Raw genomic sequence first — 24,295 nt, 5'->3', positions numbered from 1 at the left:
ACGAAGAATATAAACGAGCCTATTAAAAAATGTATTAATATTGATATATAAAATATCAATTTCTTGTCTCAAATTTTTTTTTTACCCGTCGGTTTGAATTTAAAATACAATGGTGGTTAGTGAAACAATAGAATTAAATCTAAATATTTTTCCTTTGTCATTTTCTTATTAGATTATTTTTGACGGTTAGAAACAGCTTAGCCGATATATTTTTGACAACCTACTGGGGTATTAAAATTACTATTCTATTTCTCTTAATTTTATATTTCTATTTACATTTTATTTACTAAAATAATGTTTTAAATAATTATTAAAACATTTTTGGTTAGTGAATTACAACAGTTAGAGGAAGTTATAATAAAACTATAATAATGGTTAGAAATGGATGAAATTTCAGCCTAATTAAACCAGGAAAACATGTCCTCTTTCTGAAAACACGTTATGCTATACACGTTACGTTATACACAATCATTAGCGGTCTTATTTCAGTTAAACTGTTAAAACGCAGTATTAGTTTCAGCAAATAGTTTTCACCATTATACTAAATTGACTGCACCTTTTGAAGTTTGCAGAGTTTACTATTAAAATTTAATTCGTCACTGTAGCAAATAATGTTGGGCTTATTTATTTGCCCTCCGTTACACACAAACTAATGAGAAATTAATTAAATGCAAAATATTATTTTTATTAAAATTTTTTCGAAGCACTAGCGAAGTAATGGAATTTAGGTAGGTTTTGGAACCGATGGGAACAGCTTTAATTAAGAGACATGGCAAGATGTATTTTTAGAACTTCGGCATAAAGATGATAAAGGGAGTGATGAAAAGAGCCGGGTAAATCATAATTGTAAATGGAAAAAAGTGTTGAGGAAAGGAAGGACTCCTGAGTATAGTAAGAGAGGATATAAAGAAAGTTTATCTGGGATTATCATATTATGCGAACGACGGGATAAGAAGGGCCGTCCGTTGCTCGGTGGTCTTAGCAGAATGGGAACTGCGGGTGGTGCGGGTTCGAATCCATTTTTAGAAGAAAAAAAAATTTCATTATGTGTGGCGGTCCAACAAAATGAAAAAAAATACTCCCCCTTCCCCAACATGATTAGAATAGATTGGTCACCTCTAGATAACCCCCCTCGTATGTCAGAAATGACCAAGAAGTAATAAAAAAAATAATTGAAAAGCAGTTTTATCATTTTATAGTGCTATTTGGATAATTAAAAGTTATGCTATATATGGATATGAATATATCTAGATAACACAATTGAAAAGTTTTGGTAAACTTTATATTTATTCTCTCCGTCGTAAACCTCTGCCCTCCTGTCCTACAGTATCCTTTCGAAATACACCACTAATGCCTGTTGAACAGATTCGATACTTATGACTCCATCTTGACAAGAGACTTACTTGGAATCCACACACAAGACTGAAACGACAAGAAACTGCTCGTAGATTCCGATTGCTACAACACTTACTTGACAATCGCTCTAAACTTCCCATTCACTACAAAAAATTAGTATACACTACAATAATCAGACCAATTTGAACATATGGAATTGAGCTCTGGGGCTCCACCAAACCATCATACTCTTCCGCATCCAATCCTTACAATCCAAATTCCTACGTAAAATCCTTGATGCTCCTTATTACGTCACAAATAAACTCATTCACAAAGACCTTAACATCCCATTCGTTGCAGATTTGACCCAAATCAGATATGCGTCTTTTCATTCCAAACTTCTTAACCATCCTAACCCATTAATTCTTAATCATTCATCCTTAACAATCCCTGATAATTCTCCGAGGCGTCTGAAAAGAAGATGCCCACGGGACCTTCTAATTTAAATTAATGTTTGAAGTACCACCAATGGGTGGTTCCTTCCCAAGATTTTCAAGTTTATATGAAACATAATACATATATACCTATTGTATTATTTTGTACAGTTGTAAATTACATTAAATAAATAATTTAAAAAAAAAATATTCTGTACCTCTAATTGATGATCTTTAATTGAAGTCATTATTTAATAAATGTTTATTTATTGTTTTCTTTGATTTGAATTGTCAAAATCTATTAAATGAAGTATTCTGAAGTAGCGTGCTAAATTGAAATTAAATTGTTTATTTATAGATAGACTTCTTTGTTTACTTTTTTTTTTAAACCTATTATAGAAAATTGGGCTATTTTGAAATTTTAGAAGAAAAACAAGTACAAAACATAATTGAAAGATTAGGCCATAGTTGAACTCACGCGAATGGATTAAATGCACGTCAATACCATTAAATGCCATTATACCCCCTTAAACTACCACTAAAGTTCATAACGAGATGGAGGAAATTCAAGTTGGAAGTGGTTGTACAAGAAATAGCCTTGTATGAATATTTTTATTTTATATTCAATAAGTAATGGAGTTTCTACTATTTTTTTTTAAATAAAAAAACTACAACTCATTGTAATTAACAAAACTATACAATCATTAACTTCTAATTGACGACTAGGACAATAATTACTATTTTTGTAAAAATTTTAAGTTAGTATTTTCTCATTACAAAATTATGTTATGCAATATGGACAAATCAATTGAATAATTTAGTTTACTTTCGTTATTTTTCTGATTTTAATGCATAAAATATTTATGATTTTTCTCAGCAAGATTCTAAATCCTTTGTTCTATGAAATTGATATATACTACAAAAGGAAAGAGCAAAAGTAAGAATTATTTGAACATCAAATAAAAACAATTATGTTGGAAGAATATAGTTGACCGTATGAAGTAAATTGTAGGAACATAGTCCGGGTGGCAGTAAATTAAGGTAATAGTAATGCATAGTAGAAGAAAACTAATTATTGTTAAATAACGTTTCGTTCCACTTTGCAGGGATTCGTCAGGGCTGTCAGGTGGAAATAAAGATTGAAAAAACTTTATTTGTCATATTTGTTTAAATCTTATAGCCCTCTGACGAACCCCAGAAAAGTGGGGCGAAACGTTATTTAAAAATAAATAGTTTTCTTTTACTATTTTGATTTCTTTATTGACCGCCACCCAGATTATCTTAATACAATCTACAGAAACAATTATGGTTGATAGAAATGCTTTGTTTAGCCATGCTACCCAAAAAAATTGGGTAGCTACATTACACATCATATCAATCAATCCTTGATCGGACATATATAAAATACATATATTTATAGCATATATATAACAAAAAAAATTTTCCCTACAATTTTCTTTTACAATCAATATTAGTCTACACACTAAACACAATTTTTTTTCTTTTTCACTATTTCATTCCATCTGACAATTTTATTACATTTAATTGACAAATTTATTCTCTCTAATTCATTCTCTCAGACCCCCTTCAGTGATTCGTTAATCAAATTTATCATTAGATAGCTATGTGAAATCAAACCATGGCTTTATAATCCCAGTAGTAGATCAGTTTACAGAAAAATAAATAAATAAATACATATAGTCCATTGAATTTCGAATTAACACTAAAAAAAGGCAATCCTTCCCTGCCGGACCCGCCCCGCTAAACCCTCGGAGAGCGACACCCCTATATTTTGAAATATTAGCTTAAAACGGAAAGAGGAGACTTTAAGATATTTTAATCGAGCAATATTTAAAAAATGCCTGAAACTAAAAAACGGAATCAAACCCTCCACTCTCGCCCTCCATGGTACTTACTTATCTGACTTTTCAAACAGACAATTATAGCAAGTAGGATGGTCGATGGACGACATGTCACAATCTCACAAGAGGAGATCATAACACTAAAAAAGGCAATCCTTCCCCGCCCGACCCGCCCCGCTAAACCCTCGGAGAACCACGGCCCTATGTTTTGAAATATTAGCTTAAAACGGGAAGAGGAGACTTTAAGATAGTTTAATCGAGCAATATTTATAAAGCGCCTGAAATTGAAAAACGGTATTATAATAAATAATCCATCACTTATATAAGTAATAGTTACCCTAAAAAATCGACCAGGACAGATTACTTCGTGTTCCTCCCAGAGAGAACATTTTGAACTATTAGTTACATTTTCAATCTATAATATAATGATTGTAACTTTTCTTATATTTCTACTGAACTAGTCATTTAATGCGACTACATATAGGTAAATTAAAGAGTTATGGACATATATATATATATATATATATTAGAGAATGAGTTATGGAATGTAAGAATGTCATCAATGTACCAGAAGCGGAGTACTACTGTGGGTCAGTTCCGACCCGTTATTCTTTTTTTAGGTTCACACCCGACCAAAGATTTTATAGGTTTATACCTATGTGGTTTGGAGGTAATCCGTTAGGTTAAACGATTACTTAAGACTTCTAACTTGGCAGAGGCAGGACCTTAACGCAAGAGAGATCGACAAATTCGGTCAGATACAACCCGACCTTTAGTTAGGAGGGTTTTATATTTTATTACCAGATCGATCCCGTGGGCCTTACATGGCTAGTGTAACAATTAGATTTATTTCTAACACTTGATAATGTGGGGGATCATGTTTTCTACAAAAAATGCGCCCATAACGATTTACAATGCTATAATTATTGATAATTTCTGAATAAAAAAAAAATAAAACAGCCAATATTAATAGAATCAATAAAATAAATAACTTACTTATACAATGAAGAAAAATTGAGAATAAAAAATAGATCAATACAAAAGGATGTTTTGCATTTCCATGGCTTCAGTCTCCGAGGTAAAGTAGTAAACCACTGTATCTTCAACTCCTGGTAACTGGGAATACAATTTTGTAAAATGTTGTTGAATGAATGTTATTGATTATTTCTTATAAACTATGGGGCTTCATCTGCGATTTTAGAACCTTGTTTTTTTTTAGTTTTTTTTTTTTGTAAATCTTGTATGCTACAGCTCGGATTTCACAACTATACTTTCATTCTGGCCTTCATATTGTTTTATATGTGAGAGTGGTTATATATGGTTTTAATCTAGATTTTCTGTTTACAATAAAATATAACATTGCCAACCTTGCGTCGGTTTGGGTTAAATTAGAATTGATAAAAATGACGGTTAATCTAAATAACAACAATTTCTCGTTTAGCCAAGAGCAAAAATTTAACACATTTCAGATTTTATTTAAATAAATTTATTAAAAAAATAAAAATAATAAGAAATAGATTTTCATTCTATTTTATCCAAACATTTATATTTGCCTTTCTCTTGGCCATTACAGAGGAGACAGAACTGTCAGTCAAAAACTCAGTATTCACTCCCAGCCTGATTTTGTTTAGATAAAGAAAGACTATGTTTGCTGAAGGAAAATTGTGTCGTCTCTCTATTGGATTACGCAGTTTCCTGATAGAATGAATTTATTTTCCTCCCTTTGTCTCCCTAAAACATATATAACTATTGTTTGATGGCCATAATCTGTTTTATGTGCAAACTATGCAAGTCATCCATTAATAATTTCAGTTAAATTCTTATATATAATATTTTTATGGGGAAAAAATAATTATTAACTAGTTTAATCACCAAATTATCACACTGTTTTAATTTTTTGCTTTATGTTATTTTGAAAACTACTGCGACAAGTATCTATGTTCTATCATTCACAATAGTACGTGCTATTTAGGAAAGTATTTGCTTATAAGTGTTAAGAATAAGGGTTTTCAGATCCTGAAGATCGTGTGGCGTATAATTTCACTCTATAAAAACTCTTATTTAAAAAAAAAAAACTTGCAGGAAAAACTGTGTATGAATTAGAACAAAACGTGAATAATAAAACTGAATAGTATTTTAAATTAAATAAAAAAAAAAATTAATATTTTCCACTTTTTTGACATTTTATTAGTAAATAAATAAATGTTACATTGCAATACAAGATTATTATAAACCGTGAATAATTTCGTTAAAATAACAATAATCTTTGAATCAAATAAAATTATAAATTCACAATTTTGGATTTTGGATATCCGAATTCCGACTTCATATCTATTAAAATACAGGAAATATTGGATACATAAATACGAGAGAGAGAAATACTTTATTTATCTATGCTGCCTAAATACATCAGGATGCTATCTCACACAGCATACTTATCAATCCGTAATCGGACATATATAAATTATACATACATGGTATAATCACATATAAAGAGATATAATAATAAGATATAATAAACAATTATTTTTCCCTACAGTTTCCCTTCACAATCAATTTCGGTCTGTATAACAAATACAAATATTTCAATTCATTCCTATTTTCCTTTCTCATTTCTGCTCTTCCAATGTCACCATTTTACAATTTTTTCATTCACCTGATCAACAAATTCGATCTCCGGAATTCACCCTCCTAGATCCTCTTCAGTGACCCGCTAAACAAATTCAATATGTGAGATCATACCATCATTCATAGTCACAGCAGTAGATCAATTCACCAAAAACAAACAAATAGACACATTTTACGAAAATAAGACTAACACATAGATTCAAAGGAAAATAAAAGCCCGTTACAGGAAACACTTGAATGGATAAATATAAATTCTACATTTTGTTTTCAAACAGTAATCAACTATAACCTAAACGTAATATATTTCAAAATATCATTTTAAACACTTTTATTTTATTTTTTCCTTTCTTCTTTTCACACAAAACTATATTATACTTTCCTTATTCATTCTTTACCTCTTTTTGTTCTCAACCATATCTATGCTATTTTCTCTATTTCACTCTCTCATACTTCCTGTGATCCGCAACACACGTTCAATAAATAGGAATACAGAAAAAAAAATAACGAAAGAAGTACCACACTTTTAAACCTAGTAAATAAGTTAAAATAAAAGAATATATAATTTTAAAAAAAACACAAATTAATTTCTTATATATAATCTTTACATTTTCTTGAGACTGGTTATTATTGTTTAAATAAGTAAATTTTCTCCAATTTTAGTCTCAAAATAATTTTTATTTCTTTATAAGTCCGACGTTTCGGGCAATTCTGCTATCCTCAAGGACTATCTTAATACAATTTTAGAACCTCATTATTTTTTTAAAAAGAACTTTATGCCGGACAATTACCCTATTTTGTCCATTTTTTTACAATAAATCAAAAATTAAAGCTTTTTATCACAGCCAATATTCTCTATTATAATTTATCACAAAAATGGCCGGAGCAGAATAGCCTGCATAAGGTTGTTTTTTAAAAATAATATGGTTCTAAAATTGTATTGAGGATGGCCGAATTGGCTTAAACGTCGGACTTATTGAGAAATAAAAAATGTTTTGAGATTAAATTTAAGAAAATTTATTTATTTACACAAATATATAGGTTAAAAAGCTAAAAAAAAAAAAAAAACTATTATTATAAGTGTATTTCATTGACCGCACCCCCAACCATCTTCTCCTCACCTCTACTTCCTTCTTCTACTTTAAGTTTTTATTTTGAACATTAATACACACACAAACATACATTTAGCGTTGGTCCTATGACCTTATGCTTCACCTTTCCACACGTGTTTGTCCTCGAAGATCCTAAATAGGCGACACTAAGACTCACACTCAGAGTTGGGACTTGCTCCTGAAAGATGATCCGTTTACCACATCAATGGCCCACTCTCCTTTCACCTCTGCAAACTCCTTCCAGGGAAGAGCCTTCTAAGTTACAAGAAGAAATACTCGTATATCCTGGTTGCTAAGAGATGATAATTAGAAGAAAGGGTGTCATCTTCTTATATCATCCCCACATACAATTAGAGTCTGCCAGTACATTAAACGTCTTACGTATACAAATATTGATACTCAGGAAGTGTAATAATAAAAAAAATCATGCATATTAATTAATAATGTGTGTGTGTGTATGTCATTCAAAGATAAGCGCATCTCATTCTATTTTTTGTTATCTATTGTTATTATAAGATTACATTCTACATATTCATGTGCTTGTCTACCTTATTAATTTCACTGATATATAATTATTGAGTAATGTTAATTATAATTATATTGAATTGATTTTTTCAACAAATTATAAAAAATAAATATTAATTATACAATTCAATCAAAATGAAATATTAAGAATAAAATATGCACCTGGTTGTGGATGAAGATTTATAATTTATTTATTACAAATCATGTCTGTACTAAAGAGTGATAAAACGGACCAATCTCTTTACCTTGTAAAAATCACATAGATTCTTCATGACTTTAATTAAATTCCAAGGCTGTTTTGAGGACTTTACGACTTGAATTAATTTAAGAAATAATGTTTTTAATTTTAGACGTATGCTCATTACAAAAATATATGTAAGCATTAATATAAATTTTAAAAAAAGTATAATTAAAAATGTAGGTGTATACATACAAATAAAAATCTCGACTGACTTTAGTGGCTCCAGGTGGTCTCTTTAATTAAACCAGTATTCAAGCTTTTCCATGTTGCCTATAAACTGTAATGTTTATCTGCGCTCTTTCATTTAAATTTAGGTATTACATAAAATTTTAATGTAACAAACTGAAATTTATGGAGGAATTAATTTTTTCAATTTTTTAAGTTTTGAATTTAAAATCGGATGAAAATATTTTGAAATAATTAGGCATACACGTACTTGTAAAAAAAAAAGATTTACTTTAACTGAATAAAAGATTATTTTAAAATATAATATGAAATTTTAGTGTTACATTTATCTATAATTTTGGAAGCCTTGGTAAATCATTAAAAAATATTTAACCTTTTGACTTTGTAATGTCATTTTGTGAATGTCAATTTTCATTAATTTTGTAATGATTTTAAGTCTTCTGTGGATTCATATAGAGAGGAGAATAACTGAAAGATAAGAATGTTTATTATTATATACATTTACATATATGAATTAGTTGATGTAAGACGACGAAATCGCAATCAATCAATGATATCATTATAAAAATAATAGGATTTATTAATTCGGGTATGGTCTTCTTTAAAAAAAAAATTATATTTATATAAAGCTACATTGTAAAATTACCTGTAATTAGCATGGATTTTGATATCGTAAGTTTATTTTTTATCTCTGTTGATCTACTGTTTTTTTTCTCATAACCTTCCTCAGCTTTGCATTTCCACTTCATATATTTTTTTTATATTTAATATTTTTTTATTTAATTTAGTTGCTAATTAGTATAGTTTCAGTTGTATGGATACATTTACTATCTCTTTTTCAGTTTCCTACTGACCACATGTTTGAGTTTGACTTTCCTCAATTTTTTATTTGTGACCTTCCTTTTCTTTGTGTGTGTGCATGTCTTTAAATGATATGTCGTTTCTGTTTGATAGAACGTTTTGGACTGTTGACGTGAAATGTGCTTTGTAAATGTGAAATTTGTAATCTTTAGTCCTTATAATGCCACATGTGAGTTGTTTATCGCTAGTTTAAAGAAAAAATGATTTTTTCAATTGAATTTTAACAATTAGTTTTTGTATCTTATGGAAAATATTTTTTAATGTATGTTTTATGCTCCTATTAATTCCTTTATTCTCAGTCCGCTGGTGTTCCTCAAGGTAGCTTCTTCGGTCCCATTCTCTAAACCTAAACCTAAATACATCCCAACGAATCCTAACACTATCCTCACCACGTATGCTGATGACACATGTTTGTTCTTTGTTATAAATAACCCTTTGATTGCATACTAAACTCTCCAAGTCCTCGAAGAATGGTGTCATAATCGGAGGATTAAAATAAATCCCATCAAATCATCATTACCCTTCATCGTAAACCTACCGACTTCCCTACAGTCTCCTTTAATAATGTTGCCCATACCCCTGTCGAACAGATCTACCTTGGACTACATATACACAAACGACTAACCTGAAATCCTCAAACAAGACTGAAAAGACAGGAAACTACACATCGATTTCGACTGTTACAGCACTTACTGGACAAATGGTCTATACTTCCAATCTATTACAAAATACTGATCTATATGACTGTAATAGACATACGGAGTTGAGCTTTAGGGATCCGCTAAACCTTTGAATTACTCTCATTATGAAGTAATCAATAATTTAATTTTAATAATTCAAAACATTTATAAAGTGAAAGGGAATTGTTTTTTTGTTGCTCTTTTTAATTACTTTTTTATAATAATAACTTATCAAATTTAGTTTTTTTTATTAAAAAAAATTAAATCGTGAAAGGTAAAACAGAAAAAAATAAAAGAAGCTATCCATCTATATTTATATAAAATATATACAGTAAATTTAGGAACTGATGCTGGGAAGTAACAAATAAATTAAACATAAATGAAAAAATAATTAATTAAAAAAAAAATTATCTGAAAACATATTTACAGATAGGGTACATTTTATTCAGATATAAATTTTAGTATAAAAAAAAAATTGAAAAACAGGGCGAGAGTAGATAAATATCAGGAAAACTTTTTAAAAAATGTAATAAGGAAAAGCATAACGTTCAATTCCTTTGAAGACAGTGTTTTGAAGATAGTTGAATTGAGTGTTTAGTTCTTTTTTATTTAAGAAATTATTTTAAAAACAAATTGACAAAATAAATTTATATAGATATAAACATACGGTGATATTCTGAACATTAGATATAATAAAATTTGTTGTACAAGGTAATATGTATGATTTTTTCAATTAATGAGTGTGTAATTACATTTATTATTTATTGTTTTATGGTTAAAATTTGTAGAGAAGAGACCCCTGAAGATGGAGAAGGACCCCGGTTTTTCATATACAGAAAATGAAAATACGGAAGCTTGTATTATTAAAACATTTTGGAATTATTACGTATTTTTTGGAATGTACTTATGATTGAAGATAATGTTTTAACATTTTTTTTTTCAATCTTTATTTATGACAAAAATTGTATATTGAAATAAAAAAATTAGAAGCAGTAATTTAACAAAATTAAGCAAAAAATAATAAACCAGTTTATTCGAATTAATCAGAGAGTAGCGTTCCTTTGTGCAATATTAGCGCTTATAGCACTAATAAGTCGGATTAAAATGTTACTATTATGTAATATTCTATTTATTTTTCATGCAATTATTGGCAGTTTACTAATTCAATCTTCGGTAGATATTTGGATAAATGGAAACGCCCATTCATCTCTACTTCCACATATTTGTATGTGCATCTATTGGTATGTACATTTATATAATTGGTATAAAATTTATGAAATCGGTCTAATATTAATATCATAATAATTAATATGAATTCCATTACTCTGGTTGTAACCAATTCATCTTCTAAATCTACTCTCGATGCTTGATTATCTTAAAGTTGAATCAAAACTCTGAAGTACTGGAGGAGTTTTTTATAAAAGTCAATATTTAAATTTTTATTTAAAACTATTCGGCATGGCAATACTTCGCTTTTGCTGGATTTGATTATGTACTATATATAGACTGAATGAATAAAATCGGAAGTTAGTTAAAATTAAACATTTACGTAAACAATATAATTTTTATAACCGTTAAAAATTCTATATATATTTTAATATATTATAAATCATTCAATACGCCATACCTTTGTTAATAATTGTCCTGTCACAATGATTTTTGTTTTGATTAATAGGGAATATATCCCCACATTTAAATAACATTGAATAATGTATCTTGTATTTAAATTTATTTATTGATATCATCAGTAATTTGTGATTTTTTTTTTAAGTAACCAATGAACATAGCACTTCTATTTATATAAAAAGAGAACACGTCATATCAAGTAATAATTTAATTAATTCAAATTGAAGCATATTTTTACCCGTACAAATAACATATTATCAACCTTCCGGTAATTTCATTATCTTTGTAACGTACTTTTTTAACTCAGAGTCTTACCGCACGCGCCACTGAGCTCACTTGGATTTCTGATCTCCTCCAAGTAGGTGGGTTCTATGTTTTATTCTCTTTTTCTTATCTTTCTTTTACCCACTTCTCCTTCCCTATTCTTTTCTTATTTTTCCTTACCCATGTTATTACATTATGTTCACCACATAGTATTTTTGTCATATTTTCTAATTACTTCTTTTGACTAACTTAACTTTATATTTTGTTTCTTGATTCTAGTATTTTATTTACATATTTCATTAGTTACATATTTTTTCTGTCTCTCTTTGGTTTTCTTCGTTCATATTAAATGAATATATTCATATTGCTTTACATTATATAATTTATATTTTTATTTCTTTAACTCTGTTATTTTACTTACACATTTTTATTAATTTTCATTCTGTAAAATCATTTACTTTAATTGTTATATATTAATAACTAAAATTATATTTTTTACATAATGTATAATTTATTTATGATATTTTAAGATATTAAACTTTAATTTAATTGTTATATATTAATTATAATTAATTAATAAATATACCACTGTATGAAGCATACCTTCACCTTAATGCCAGGAACACTTCACCTTTGGTTGGCTGGTTGGGTTTCAGTGGACTATATAATTCAAAGTTACAAGTTGTGTAGGGGGTGACCAAAATAAAACATTTATGATTAGATGGTTAGTAAATTTTGAATGGCTGGGCTATGGAATTGTAGATAATGAGGTGGTTGATGATGATTACTATGTGGTGGTGAATGTTAATCATTGCCATGTGAACTTACTTAATTCTTCTTTCTTCCTTCCGCATTTCTATGCCTCTCTCCCCTCTGCTGGTAGGAACTACTCCAGTAACTCTACTCACTCATGGTAAATATTACTGTATATCTCATTAGTCGGGGTTGCTTCTCACCACAGAGAGCGCTGGAGGAGGTTAGTTTTGGCTGTTGGCCACATGGGCGCTAGTACATCCTGTAGGCTATTGTATGCTATAATGTATTATGGTGGCCCCTTCAATTCAACCTTTCGGTTGCCGTAGGTTATCCGGAACAACCACAATTTCCACAATTTAATTTTGTAATTAAAAAAACAATTACCTAACTAAATATATCTTTTATTTTCTGTGTATCGTCCAGTAGAACATATAACATTAAAAAATAAATAAATCAATTTTTAAAAAATCAACGTATAAATTAATAAAGAACTTTCGAAAATCTTTCATAAGTAACAAATGATCATTATATTTTTATTTATGTAGACAGAGAGGTGACGTCGAAAATTGGCCATATATTTTTTATTGCATCTCCGATTCAGGTCATTTATCATATTTTTTTCTTTGCTTAATTGATTTTATTACCTATCATAATTGTCTTATGTATATCATATGAAAAAATATAAATATTTTGAATATACGCCAATAATGCTTTAATTTGGTCATAATTTTTTGTTCTAATTGATGTATCTAGGATTTCAATAGCTAAGAACCTTTCTAGGACGACACTGAACATATTAAAAAAAAAAAAAAAAAAGAAGCATGTATTTCAGTAAAGAACATTCGGAAATATTATATTAGTAACGAAATGACATTTTTAATACCTATTTTACGGTATTTTAATACCTAAATTTTGAAATAGAATAATTTTTTAGTGTAGAACTTTATTTTGTGTAAAAAAACTTTACTTTTGAGGAATCGATATTTGTTTCTTGTTGATTTGTTGAATTATCCTCAATCGTACTATCATTATTAATTAACTTTTTTGTACTGTATCAAATGCTAACTTAATTAATCAATATATTTAAATTAAAATTTTAATTTGTAAGTTTTTGTTGTTATTAGGAAAAAGAAAACACAGCTCATCCAGTTCCATATCCACCATAATTTTTTACACGAGCAACTTTTTTTATAAATTTCTGAAATATGTTTCTCGAAATGTTGTTGAAAGGTTTTGATTAAATATCATCCTTTCCTCAGAAAAAAAATCAGGAATGTTCACTACACTACATCCTTTACAGCGCAACGACATTAATATTGTACTATTTAATTCACTCTGCAAAAAAATAAATAAATATAATAATTAAGATTGGTTATTACAATTACTCTTCTGATTATTGTCATTTAAAGTCGATAATAAGCTGTTTTATATTTCTGTTATATCCCCTTGAAAATAATAAAATTAATTTAAATTTTTAAACGGCTACCAGGAATGAACAATATTGTTAAATGAATCCTTTTAAGTTGTCAGGGAAGTTATTATTAATTTTTAATATTAATCCTAAATATACCGTCATAAAGTTTTTCATTAACCTGCTTTCTTCATTAAATGATTTCTTCTCGGTGTTTCCTTATTTTATTTTATTTTTTATATTCTTAAATTTATTATTCATTTCACCCGGAAAATTCTAATAAGAAAATTAATATGAAGTATATTTTTTTATATAATGATTAAATAACTAGTTATTCATATTTATTTTAAATCACTGATAAAAATTTATCAAGGCTTTACCTGAAAACTTTTAAGCATTAATTATTAATAAGATTTTCATTCTACGCAACTATATAATATCCTATTACAGGCAAAGAAATCAATATTTAACAACAAAGATTATATAAATTAAACATTTTAATTGTTGATATAATTTTTTGATCTAAGGTACTTAATAAATATTTCTTATTATTTGTCAAACATAAAGTGCTGTTTTCGTAAATAACTATAATCTTGTCTCTTAATACTTCGGGTTCTGTTTTGATCTGTAATATAATTTATGATTTTTTTATAAACTTATAGTTATTGCTAATAATGATTACTGCATATGCTATAGTTATTGTTTTTTTTCTTTTTTAATGATTACTGTAAAAAAATGAGCACTGATTAAATAGTGACATCTATCGGTTTATTAACATTTCAAAATTAAAAACAAAAGTTACAGTATTTATTTTTCTTTAATAATTCGAATTAGTCGCATTTTGTCTAGCCTACTCAATTATAGGTTTAGTTAGTTAAGCTGAACCTATATAATTTGAAGCTTATCAGCGAAAGATTAACAGTAAGGTATCAACAAACCTATCAAAATGATAATATAATCCACAATTAACGATAAATAATAATGTTAATATTAAATTTATTCTAAAAGTAGAATCACCAATTAATAACAATAAGGATAAGAAGATAGTTGACCGTGTATAATGTATATGAGAAGAAGATTAATAACTACTTATAGCTTAGGTTCCCGATCTTTAAGTATCCCTGACGAAGGCTGAAAATTCTGGCCGAAACGTTGGCAATATTAAATAAGTTTTTCAACCGCATCCCCAACCATCTTCTCCTCAAATAATAACAATAAGAAATAATCAATATACAATACTCATAAAATTTTTAAATTTTTTCAACTAATACTTAACCTAATAAATAATTAATAATAATAGTAATAATATATTAAAACTAATTTAAGAATCAATCTACAGAATATAAGTCATGATACTGCAAGAAATAAATATATATAATATTCTTAAATTATTTTGGGACTATATATAATAATATATATATGTATGTATGTATTTGGGTCTCTTTAGAATAATATTACATACATTGAAAATGGGCTTAAGTGTATTACGATGAAATATGGATTGAATAAATAAAAATTATAATTAATAAAATAACACTAAAATAAAATGAATTGGTAAAAAAAAATTAACAATAATTATTTACAAAAAATTAACAAATAAAAATAAAATAAAACCCTCTAACATATTATAAATCATAACCCTTAATACTATCATAAAACATGTTTACTTTTAATAAAATTAAATGAAAAAAATAATCAAACACAAATAAACATACTTAAAAGTTTTAAATGAAAATGATAAATATCAAGTATATTATTTTTATATAAAAAAGAAAAAAATCTCTTACGAATCGTAAATCTTAAGGTATATTCCAATAATAATAAAATAAATGACAACTAATAAATAAATATAATTTGTACAAACATGAGTTACAAGTAGTACAACGATGTATGAAAATGAATCCATGTTAACATACTCTTTAATTGCTTTAGAATGCAAATAGCAAAAATATGGATTTTAATCTGAAACTGTAATTATAATTTGGTCATTAATAATTCATTTGTTGTTTGAACTTCTGGCTTCAAGTTCGGCCTACTAGCCAACCTAATTAACTTTGAACTAAGTCTTGTGTATTTAATGGAGCTTAATTTTCTGTACCTGTTTAATTATTAAAACAAAATAGCCAATTAAGTAATGTTATGATAACTTATGTTATTTTTTTTTAAAGAAGGAGCAAATATATTATATTGTTGATTTAATGTTATTTTATTATATGGTTCATTCAGTACTAACTGTAAGGAAGTCTACTGTTACTACACCAACGGTTGTGTAAGGAGAATCATGCTTAGCCAGATTATTAAAGTAAGCATTTCCAATTTATGGGGCCTGGTTGAAACAAAAAAAGGAGAGACGAATACAAAAAATAAAAAAAAATAAAAATCACCAAACTTACAAAATTATGTTTTATTTTGCGGAATCTGCTTTATATGTAAAATAAAGCTTTGAATTTATTAATAAATTGATATGGATGTATAAATTTATGTAATATCATCTATATTTTCAAATATACAGGGTTATGTACCCTATCTGAAAATATAAATTAAGGATCTCAAAGTAAGAAAAAACTCTTTATGAAGGTACTTCACAGTTAAATACTTAATTTTTGAGATATTATTATATCACAGCCTGAAATTGTTGACTTATTTACTTACATTGATTATTTATAATATTCATTTTCTTATTCCAGGATTCACCATGTGGACTCTTTGGGCTATCTCCTTCTCTAATCTTCTTTTGGTCACCATCGCCAGGGCCAAAATAGGTATGTTAACTTATATATTTAAATTATTATCAATCAAGAACAACATATGTATTCTTCATTATACCAAAATAAAAAATCAGTAAAATGGAAACTTTTATATATATATATATGTAATAATAACATAAATTAATGAGTTTTATTTATAAATTATTGAAAGAACTAAGTTCCCAAAATGAATTAAAATCAAGAAAATTTAGTTAGTTATTTTGATTACGGCAGGAAGTAAATCTTATTATTTGCTCTAAAATATTTTAAGAAATTTTAAATTGTATTTCTTTGTAATTTTTAATAAATACAATTTTATTTACAAATATAATCTTAATTCAGGAGCTTATATAAGTAAATACCCGTTTCCGAAAAGGTTTTTTCTTTTTTTTTTTTTTTTTGATAAATTAAAATTCGAAAAGTATTTAGGTTATTTCAAAATGAAATTTCCTCCTGTTAGATATTACAAATGTATATTTTCAATAAACATTTAACTTATCTATGTGAGATAATTATATTATTAATAATTTTCATATGAATTTCTAAATAATCGCATTTCCTAATTTGATTTTATTGACTTGTGATATAAAACTTTTCAATGATTTAAGAAATGTAATGAATTTTCTTCTGTTTATTCCTGTTTTCTAATGTGTAGAAACATACGCAAGATATGTTAGGAAATTACTCAGTAAAGAAAAACCGAGGAGACATTTATAATGTAGAAGTGACAAATCCATTTTAAGACAACTTTATATCTGAATTTTCGGCTAAAGTGAAAGTTAAGATTATAAAAATAAAAATAAAAAATGGAAAAGTTAATAAAAATTGGGGGATGATGACCAATTGCAATTTTTCGCCATGCAAACAAAAATATAATAAGCAAGATGCATTAGATCCGAATAACCCTTAGGGCCACACATAAATTTAACTCAAAACTCCATCTCTACTCATTAGGTCGGACAGAATCGATCATCACCCTCATGTTCCAGGATATTGGACTGAGTTGGGGATAAAGACTGTGTACATAGTATTTGTACACACAGTCCAACAAAAGGGACTCTATATTGAATTTCCCGATTCAGGGAGTGTTACTTTTATTCGAAACCAATAAATGAAAAATAGGGTAGGTACTGCTTCAGTAGTAGGGTACTTGCAATTTAAATTATAAAATAAAAATAATGAGGCTTTGGGACAACTGAAGAGTTTGAATCAGCCGTCATTTTGAAGTGTGTGCTGAGTTTCTTTTAGAAAGATCTCTATTATCTAGATTAAGGCAATCTTTGGTAAGTTATTTCAGCCACAGAAAATCTTCCGTAGAGACTATTTTATTTTATCATTATGTTATTTTATTTATTTATTTTTCATACAGATAGTTTGATTATGTTCATTTCGTTTATTCTTTTGTTTGTACATATTTTAAGAGAGTTTTTTTTTTTAATTTATTTTATTTATATATATATATATAAGAAGATGGTCAGGGTTGCGGTCAAAGGAGAAACAAAAATAGTTTATAGCTATTTATTTTCCGATGTTTCGCACTACTTTGCTGGGCTTCATCAGGGCTAAAAAGATACAAAATGATACAATGATAAGAATAAAAATACAAAGATAAGATACAATGATAAGAATAAAAATACAAAGATAAGATACAATGATAAGAATAAAAATACAAAGATAAGATACAATGATAAGAATAAAAATAAGTAACAATGTCATGAGTAAACATTTTTTTTATAAAAATACGTAAAATATAAAGTTAAAAAAGTATAGGAGATGTAAACAAAAACAATACGATACAAACAATACAATGTTTATACAAAAAAAAATCAATACTAAATAAACGTCAATGAAAGAATAATTATAAATAAAAAAAATAAATAAATAATAATAATGTATTTTTATTCTTTTCATTGTATCATTTTGTATCTTTTTATAAGATACAAACTACCACAAGATACAACCCTGATGAAGCCCTGCAAAGTGGGGCGAAACGTCGGAAAATAAATAGTTGTAAATTAGTTTTGTTTCTCCTTTGACCGCATCTCTGACCATCTTCTTATATATAAATTTTTACGGTCAACTATATATACATATATATATATTTTTTTATTCATTTATTTATTTTTTTTTTTTATTTTAGTATGTAAGAGTTCATTCATAACTATTACCTATTGCCCACTACTGTGTGGCTGATTGTAATATCTATCAATAAATAAAAAGTATTATTTAGAAAAAAAAATCTTACAGATAGTTTGATTATGTTCATTTTGTTTATTCTTTTGTTTGTAAATATTTTAAGAGAGGTTTCTTTTTTTAATTTATTTTCTTTTCTTTTTTCTTTTCTTTTATTCATTTATTTATTTTATTTTATTTTAGTATGTATGAGAGCATTCATCACTATTACCTATTGCCCACAACTGTGTGGCAGATTGGAATATCTATCAATAAATAAAAAGTATTATTTAAAAAAAAAAAAAAAATCTTCCAAGGGGACAAGGTATTTATTTGATGAGATTTATAAGAGGGATATTTTTTTTAATGACAATTTTCAGGAATTTTGGCATAATTTTCTCTCGATGTAGGTATTAATTCTTCGCATGCAAAAGTTTTAACTTTAATAAATACAAAAAGAATAGTATTAAGTTGTTAAATAGTTTTATTTTCATATCTAGTTAAAACAAAAATTAGTATTAGAAACTTCGTCAAATTGTGACAGATTGAAGTTTTAATAAATTAGTACAACAACTTATTGTAAATTAGAGTTGTTTATAGTTTACATTTTGGATTAGGTATATTTATAAAAGGAATGAAAAAATATTGATAATATTTACTAATAAATCTACTAAAAGGGAGTAGTCAATCAGTAGGGAGCTTCTCTATTAACTCTCTGGACCGAGGTTTGAATCCAGCTATAGCAGACAATTATTTATTATATGAGTCAACCATGTGGTTCAGATGTCGACCCAACCCCTATAAAGTTGGTACTCTTGATTGGGGATAATTATGGCAGTTGAGCGTGAATTGAATCAATCACCTTTCTGTGTAATAGGTTTTCAAAAACAGTTCTTCTTTACAAAGTACTGAACTCATGGGTTGGAACAGTAAAGCTTTTTCTTTTTAATAAAAATCTACTGGACTTAAAAAAAAATAAGGCACTCATACTAAAAACGTTTTATAAAGATTTAAAATTAATAATAAATTTGTATTTTACTATTATCTGGTCTTTCAGATTCGATGGACATGTTAGGATTTTTATTACTCTTAAGGAAGGGTTAATGAAATCTCGTCTATTGAATCTATAAAGCAGCTTGAAGATAAAGTTAGAAGTCCCCTTTGTTATACTTGTACAATAAAGCAGTGGTTCCCTCGTACCCCTTGGTTAATCCCAGGCTTCCTAACCATCGCTCCCTTAGGAGTCGTCGACCCTCCTAGGAGGGAATCTCTGTCTCCTGGGAATATTTAACCACTATTAAAATTTATCTTCGTCGGATAACGCCTTTCTCAAAAAAATTAAAATACAGAAAAAATACTCAAAGAAAAACGTATTTCTTCAACTACCTGTTAACTCTAAACCTCATTAATTTTAATAATATATTTTAAAAAATAAAAAAAAAAAACTACATCAACTTGAAATATAAAAAAAAGTCGAATGGTTTTCTTTTAATTTTTATTCTCTTTTTTTAATTAATTCAAATGAATATATTTTATGATAGGCAAATGAAAATAACTGTTAATTTTAATTTCAAAAGAATTTTAATCACCCATCGATTTTTATTTTTACGACATAAAAAATAACAACTACATCAATTTTTTAGATTTAATAAAAGTCGAATGGTTTTCTTTTAATTTTCATTCTTTTTTTTTTTTTTAATTCAAACGAATATATTTTTTGACTGGTAACTGAAAATAACTATTAATTTTAATTTCAAAAGAATTTTGATCACACATCGATTTTTATTTTTATGACAAAAATAAAAAAAAAACATCTACTTGTAACATAAAAGTCGAATGGTTTTCTTTTAATTTTGATCTTTTTTTTTTTTTTTTTTAATAAATTGAAATGAATACATTTTTTGACAGGCAACTGAAAATAACTATTAATTTTAATTTCAAAAGAATTTCGATCACACTTCGATTTTTATTTTTATGACATAAAAATAACAACTACATCAATTTGTAATATAAAAAAAGGGAATGGTTCTCTTTTATTTTTTATCTGTTAAAACTCAGAATACATAAAAAAAAATGTTTTCTCATTATATTTTTTTAGTTACACTGTTATAAAAAAAAAATTCATTTTTCGACGATATTTATTTTAATCTTTAATTTTTTAGTCCTGTTGGACTACTGTAGTGATTATAAGAGCTTAAGATTTAAAGATTAATTTATTGAACATTGATAAAAACAGTTTGATTTGAAAAAATCCTCAGTTCAACAAGAGATGACGAAGCGTCCTAGTTATTTTTCCTAGTTTCCCGTCACAGAACTCCTCTTTGTATGTTTCCTTATTTCTCCTTTTTTATATTATACAAATTCTTTAATATTTCGTATTTACTTAGCATTTAATCCTATAAATAATGACAACTAGTCATCTATTTCTAATAAACAAAATCAAAAATACTATAGAGGAATATTTTTTGTTAGTTCAGCATTCAGGCTCTTTTAAACTATTTCATTGAGGATAAAACCTAAGTTATATAAAAGACTATTCAATTATACATTGATATACTAAGTTCATTTATAATCCATATAGCTGTTTTTGAGAAAATCGAAAAAAAAAAATTATAAAATCGATTATATTCAGTGGCACTTTTTTTTTAAAATTTGTATTTCTAATGAAATTGAGGATGAGAAATTTTTCACGTTGAAATATATCTGCTTATGTATATTTCATATATAGCTATGCTATTTATATTCAATAATATTGATTGCTATTCAATAAATATTTTTTGCTATTATTTTGAACGTGACTAGGTTTCATATTCATGACAGGGTATAAAGTTCAGGCGTCAAGCAAGATAAGCCCCTCAGCAAGTCATGTATAACATATCCTATTTACATACATAAATCATATATTCTAGTCTTGACTACTTAGAAAGGTGAAATATAATTCAGAGCTGGCTAACCTTCGCTGGAAATGACACTATCAAGGCAAAGTCATTGGATCACCGTGACATTAGGAAATTGTACCGTAGTCGGGCCTGTTCTATATGTGTTCCTCTGACAAGTTTCCAATTTTGACAGGATGTCGTCAATGTTGTTCGGAAATAACCGTTTCACGAATTTGTTATCGTTTGTACGATTTATGGAGTTTTCCTGTAATAACTTTACTGTTGGATTTGCAAAGTTCAACAGAGTTATAAATAAAATAGGCTTTGGTATTTAAGTATTTCATACTTATTTTAAATTATCTGATAATGTTTTACTAATGTTATATTTGAGTACGTAGTATATATAATATACAGATTAAATAAACACAATTGAAGGTTTCATTTCAATTTAGTTTAAATAAAACACTTATATACATATTATAATTTTTAAATCTTGACTACAGATTCTATAAAAAAAATTAAATATAAATATATATAAAGGTCAGTATATTTATTGATAATAGTCTAATTTCAATAATTTTTGTAGGTAAGTTATTCACCCATTCAAATAATAATTTAAGGTTATTATTTATATATTTGCTAGTACTTTTCCGATTCAGGTAATTCTTATCCTTTTTTAAGGTGATTAATTATCTTTGATATAGGCTCATTTGCGTTATATGAAAAAATTTATTAATTCTGAGTTAAACACCAATAATTTTTAAATTTGATCATAATTATTTTTCGACTTCATTAATTCAGAATTTCAATATCTAGGAACCTTTCCAGGACGACACCGAACTTTAATCGAAAATCAACGTTAATCGGTTAAGATTAATTTATCTAATAGATAGAGAGTACAGGTGAAATAATATATAATATACAATATATAATAATAATAATATATACATATATAATAATATATAATATATAATATACTTTTTTACTTTATAAATAAATATTTGTTAAATATTTATAGATTGCTTTGCTATTTTGCCAGATCTGAGATTGCACTATTTATAGAATGAATGAGAACAAATGACACTTTGTTATTAATTTAGTTAAAATTAAACATTTACGTACATATTATAATTAATATATCTTGGCTACAAAATACTATAGCAATTTTTATATGTATATATAAGCAAAACGTTCAGCATGTCGATTCAATGATTTTGAGATTCGGTTATATCATCGGCTTTGATTTAAAAAAAAAAAAAAAAATAACTACAAAACTAATCTTTAAAATGATTTTCTTCATTTGTAACAACTATTTTGTATATATAATGACATTAAAATATTTGTCAATACTAATTGAAACAGCAGACAATCAGCTTTACACGGGTTGTTGAAACATAAGATTTGGATAAAATTGCAGATAAGTTATGAATGATTATATGAATAATGGACAGCTGTAGGAAAAAAAAATTCAAATAAATCACGTTCAAAATGTTTAATTTTTTTTCCATGAATGGTATTTTAGGGTTCTAGGCGATTTTACAAACAAATATAATTAAAAATTGTTGGCGTAATTTACTTGAAGCATCTTTAGGTTTTTATATTTTTTTGTGAATATAAAATCATTTAATAGAATAAATTTTAATTTTCCTATTTTTCAGAAAGAAACTAATCTATTGCTATAATATATAATATCAAATAATTTACCATATAACCTTTAAAAAGATGTATACTTATTGAGATATAGTGCCAATAAATTGTAGTTTAGTTCATGAATATTTTTTCTAATTGATAAATCCAGGGTGTCTGATAGCTAAGAACCTTATCAGGACAAAAATAAACATTCAGAAAAAAACATCCGATTTACGCAGTTAAGAGCTTTCGGAGATCTAACAAACGAAGATTAGATTTTTACTTGTGTAGATTTTAATAAGATAAGTGCATTAAATAAGTATCTCAGAAAAGACAACTCTTCAAAATATTCCTACACGGTATAATAGATTTGTTTAATAAAGAAAAAAATTAAATTTCCTTATATTTCATCACTAAAAGCTTCGTAGTTGAAATATATCAATCAAACTATATATTAATAATTCAGCTTTTAGGATTACAGTAATGACACAAAAAGCTTGGTAATAACATATAAATTTGCTCTCATGAAGTTCTAAAAAATTCGCTATTAATGAAAATATTTGATAATAAAGTTGTTGAATATGAAGCATTATACGCTACACCATAACTCCCCCTCTGCTCATTCTACCCCACGCGCTATGTCAGTATTTAATGAGCCAACAGGTGATTGGCTGAAAAATAATTTTCGGCCATAAATTCTGCTGATGAAACAGGAAGCTGCTCGGTAATAACCCGTTTGCCCCCGAACGGATCATTAATAATAATAAACGGGATTAAGCTTATCAGATATGAACATTCGCTTTATAATAACTAAATCGATTCGATGAATTTAATAATGAAAAAATCATATTCAAATATTAAATCTTATTCCAGCGTTCGAAAAATCCATTATTAGAAATGTATGAAAACTTATAAAGAAAAAAAAATCTAATTATGAAATAAAACAATAT

At 26.9% G+C, this 24,295-nt stretch overlaps 1 protein-coding gene across 3 annotated transcripts in view; it reads left to right on the top strand.

Moving 5' to 3' along the window:
* The window catches only part of LOC106688107 (acid sphingomyelinase-like phosphodiesterase 3b), a 940,469-nt gene that overhangs the window by 609,307 nt on the left and 306,867 nt on the right, over positions 1-24,295 (top strand). For all 3 annotated transcript variants that reach the window (XM_067053111.1, XM_067053110.1, XM_067053109.1), the window contains one exon: positions 16,606-16,680. In XM_067053111.1, the coding sequence (XP_066909212.1) occupies positions 16,606-16,680 (75 nt within the window). The remainder of the gene's footprint in view (positions 1-16,605; positions 16,681-24,295) is intronic.

Source organism: Halyomorpha halys, unplaced genomic scaffold (genome assembly GCF_000696795.3).
Source record: "Halyomorpha halys isolate HHAL.00 unplaced genomic scaffold, Hhal_1.1 Scaffold4.1, whole genome shotgun sequence".
In the NCBI taxonomy this organism is placed as follows: Eukaryota; Metazoa; Arthropoda; class Insecta; order Hemiptera; family Pentatomidae; genus Halyomorpha; species Halyomorpha halys.
This window is presented reverse-complemented; position numbering and strand designations above follow the sequence as displayed.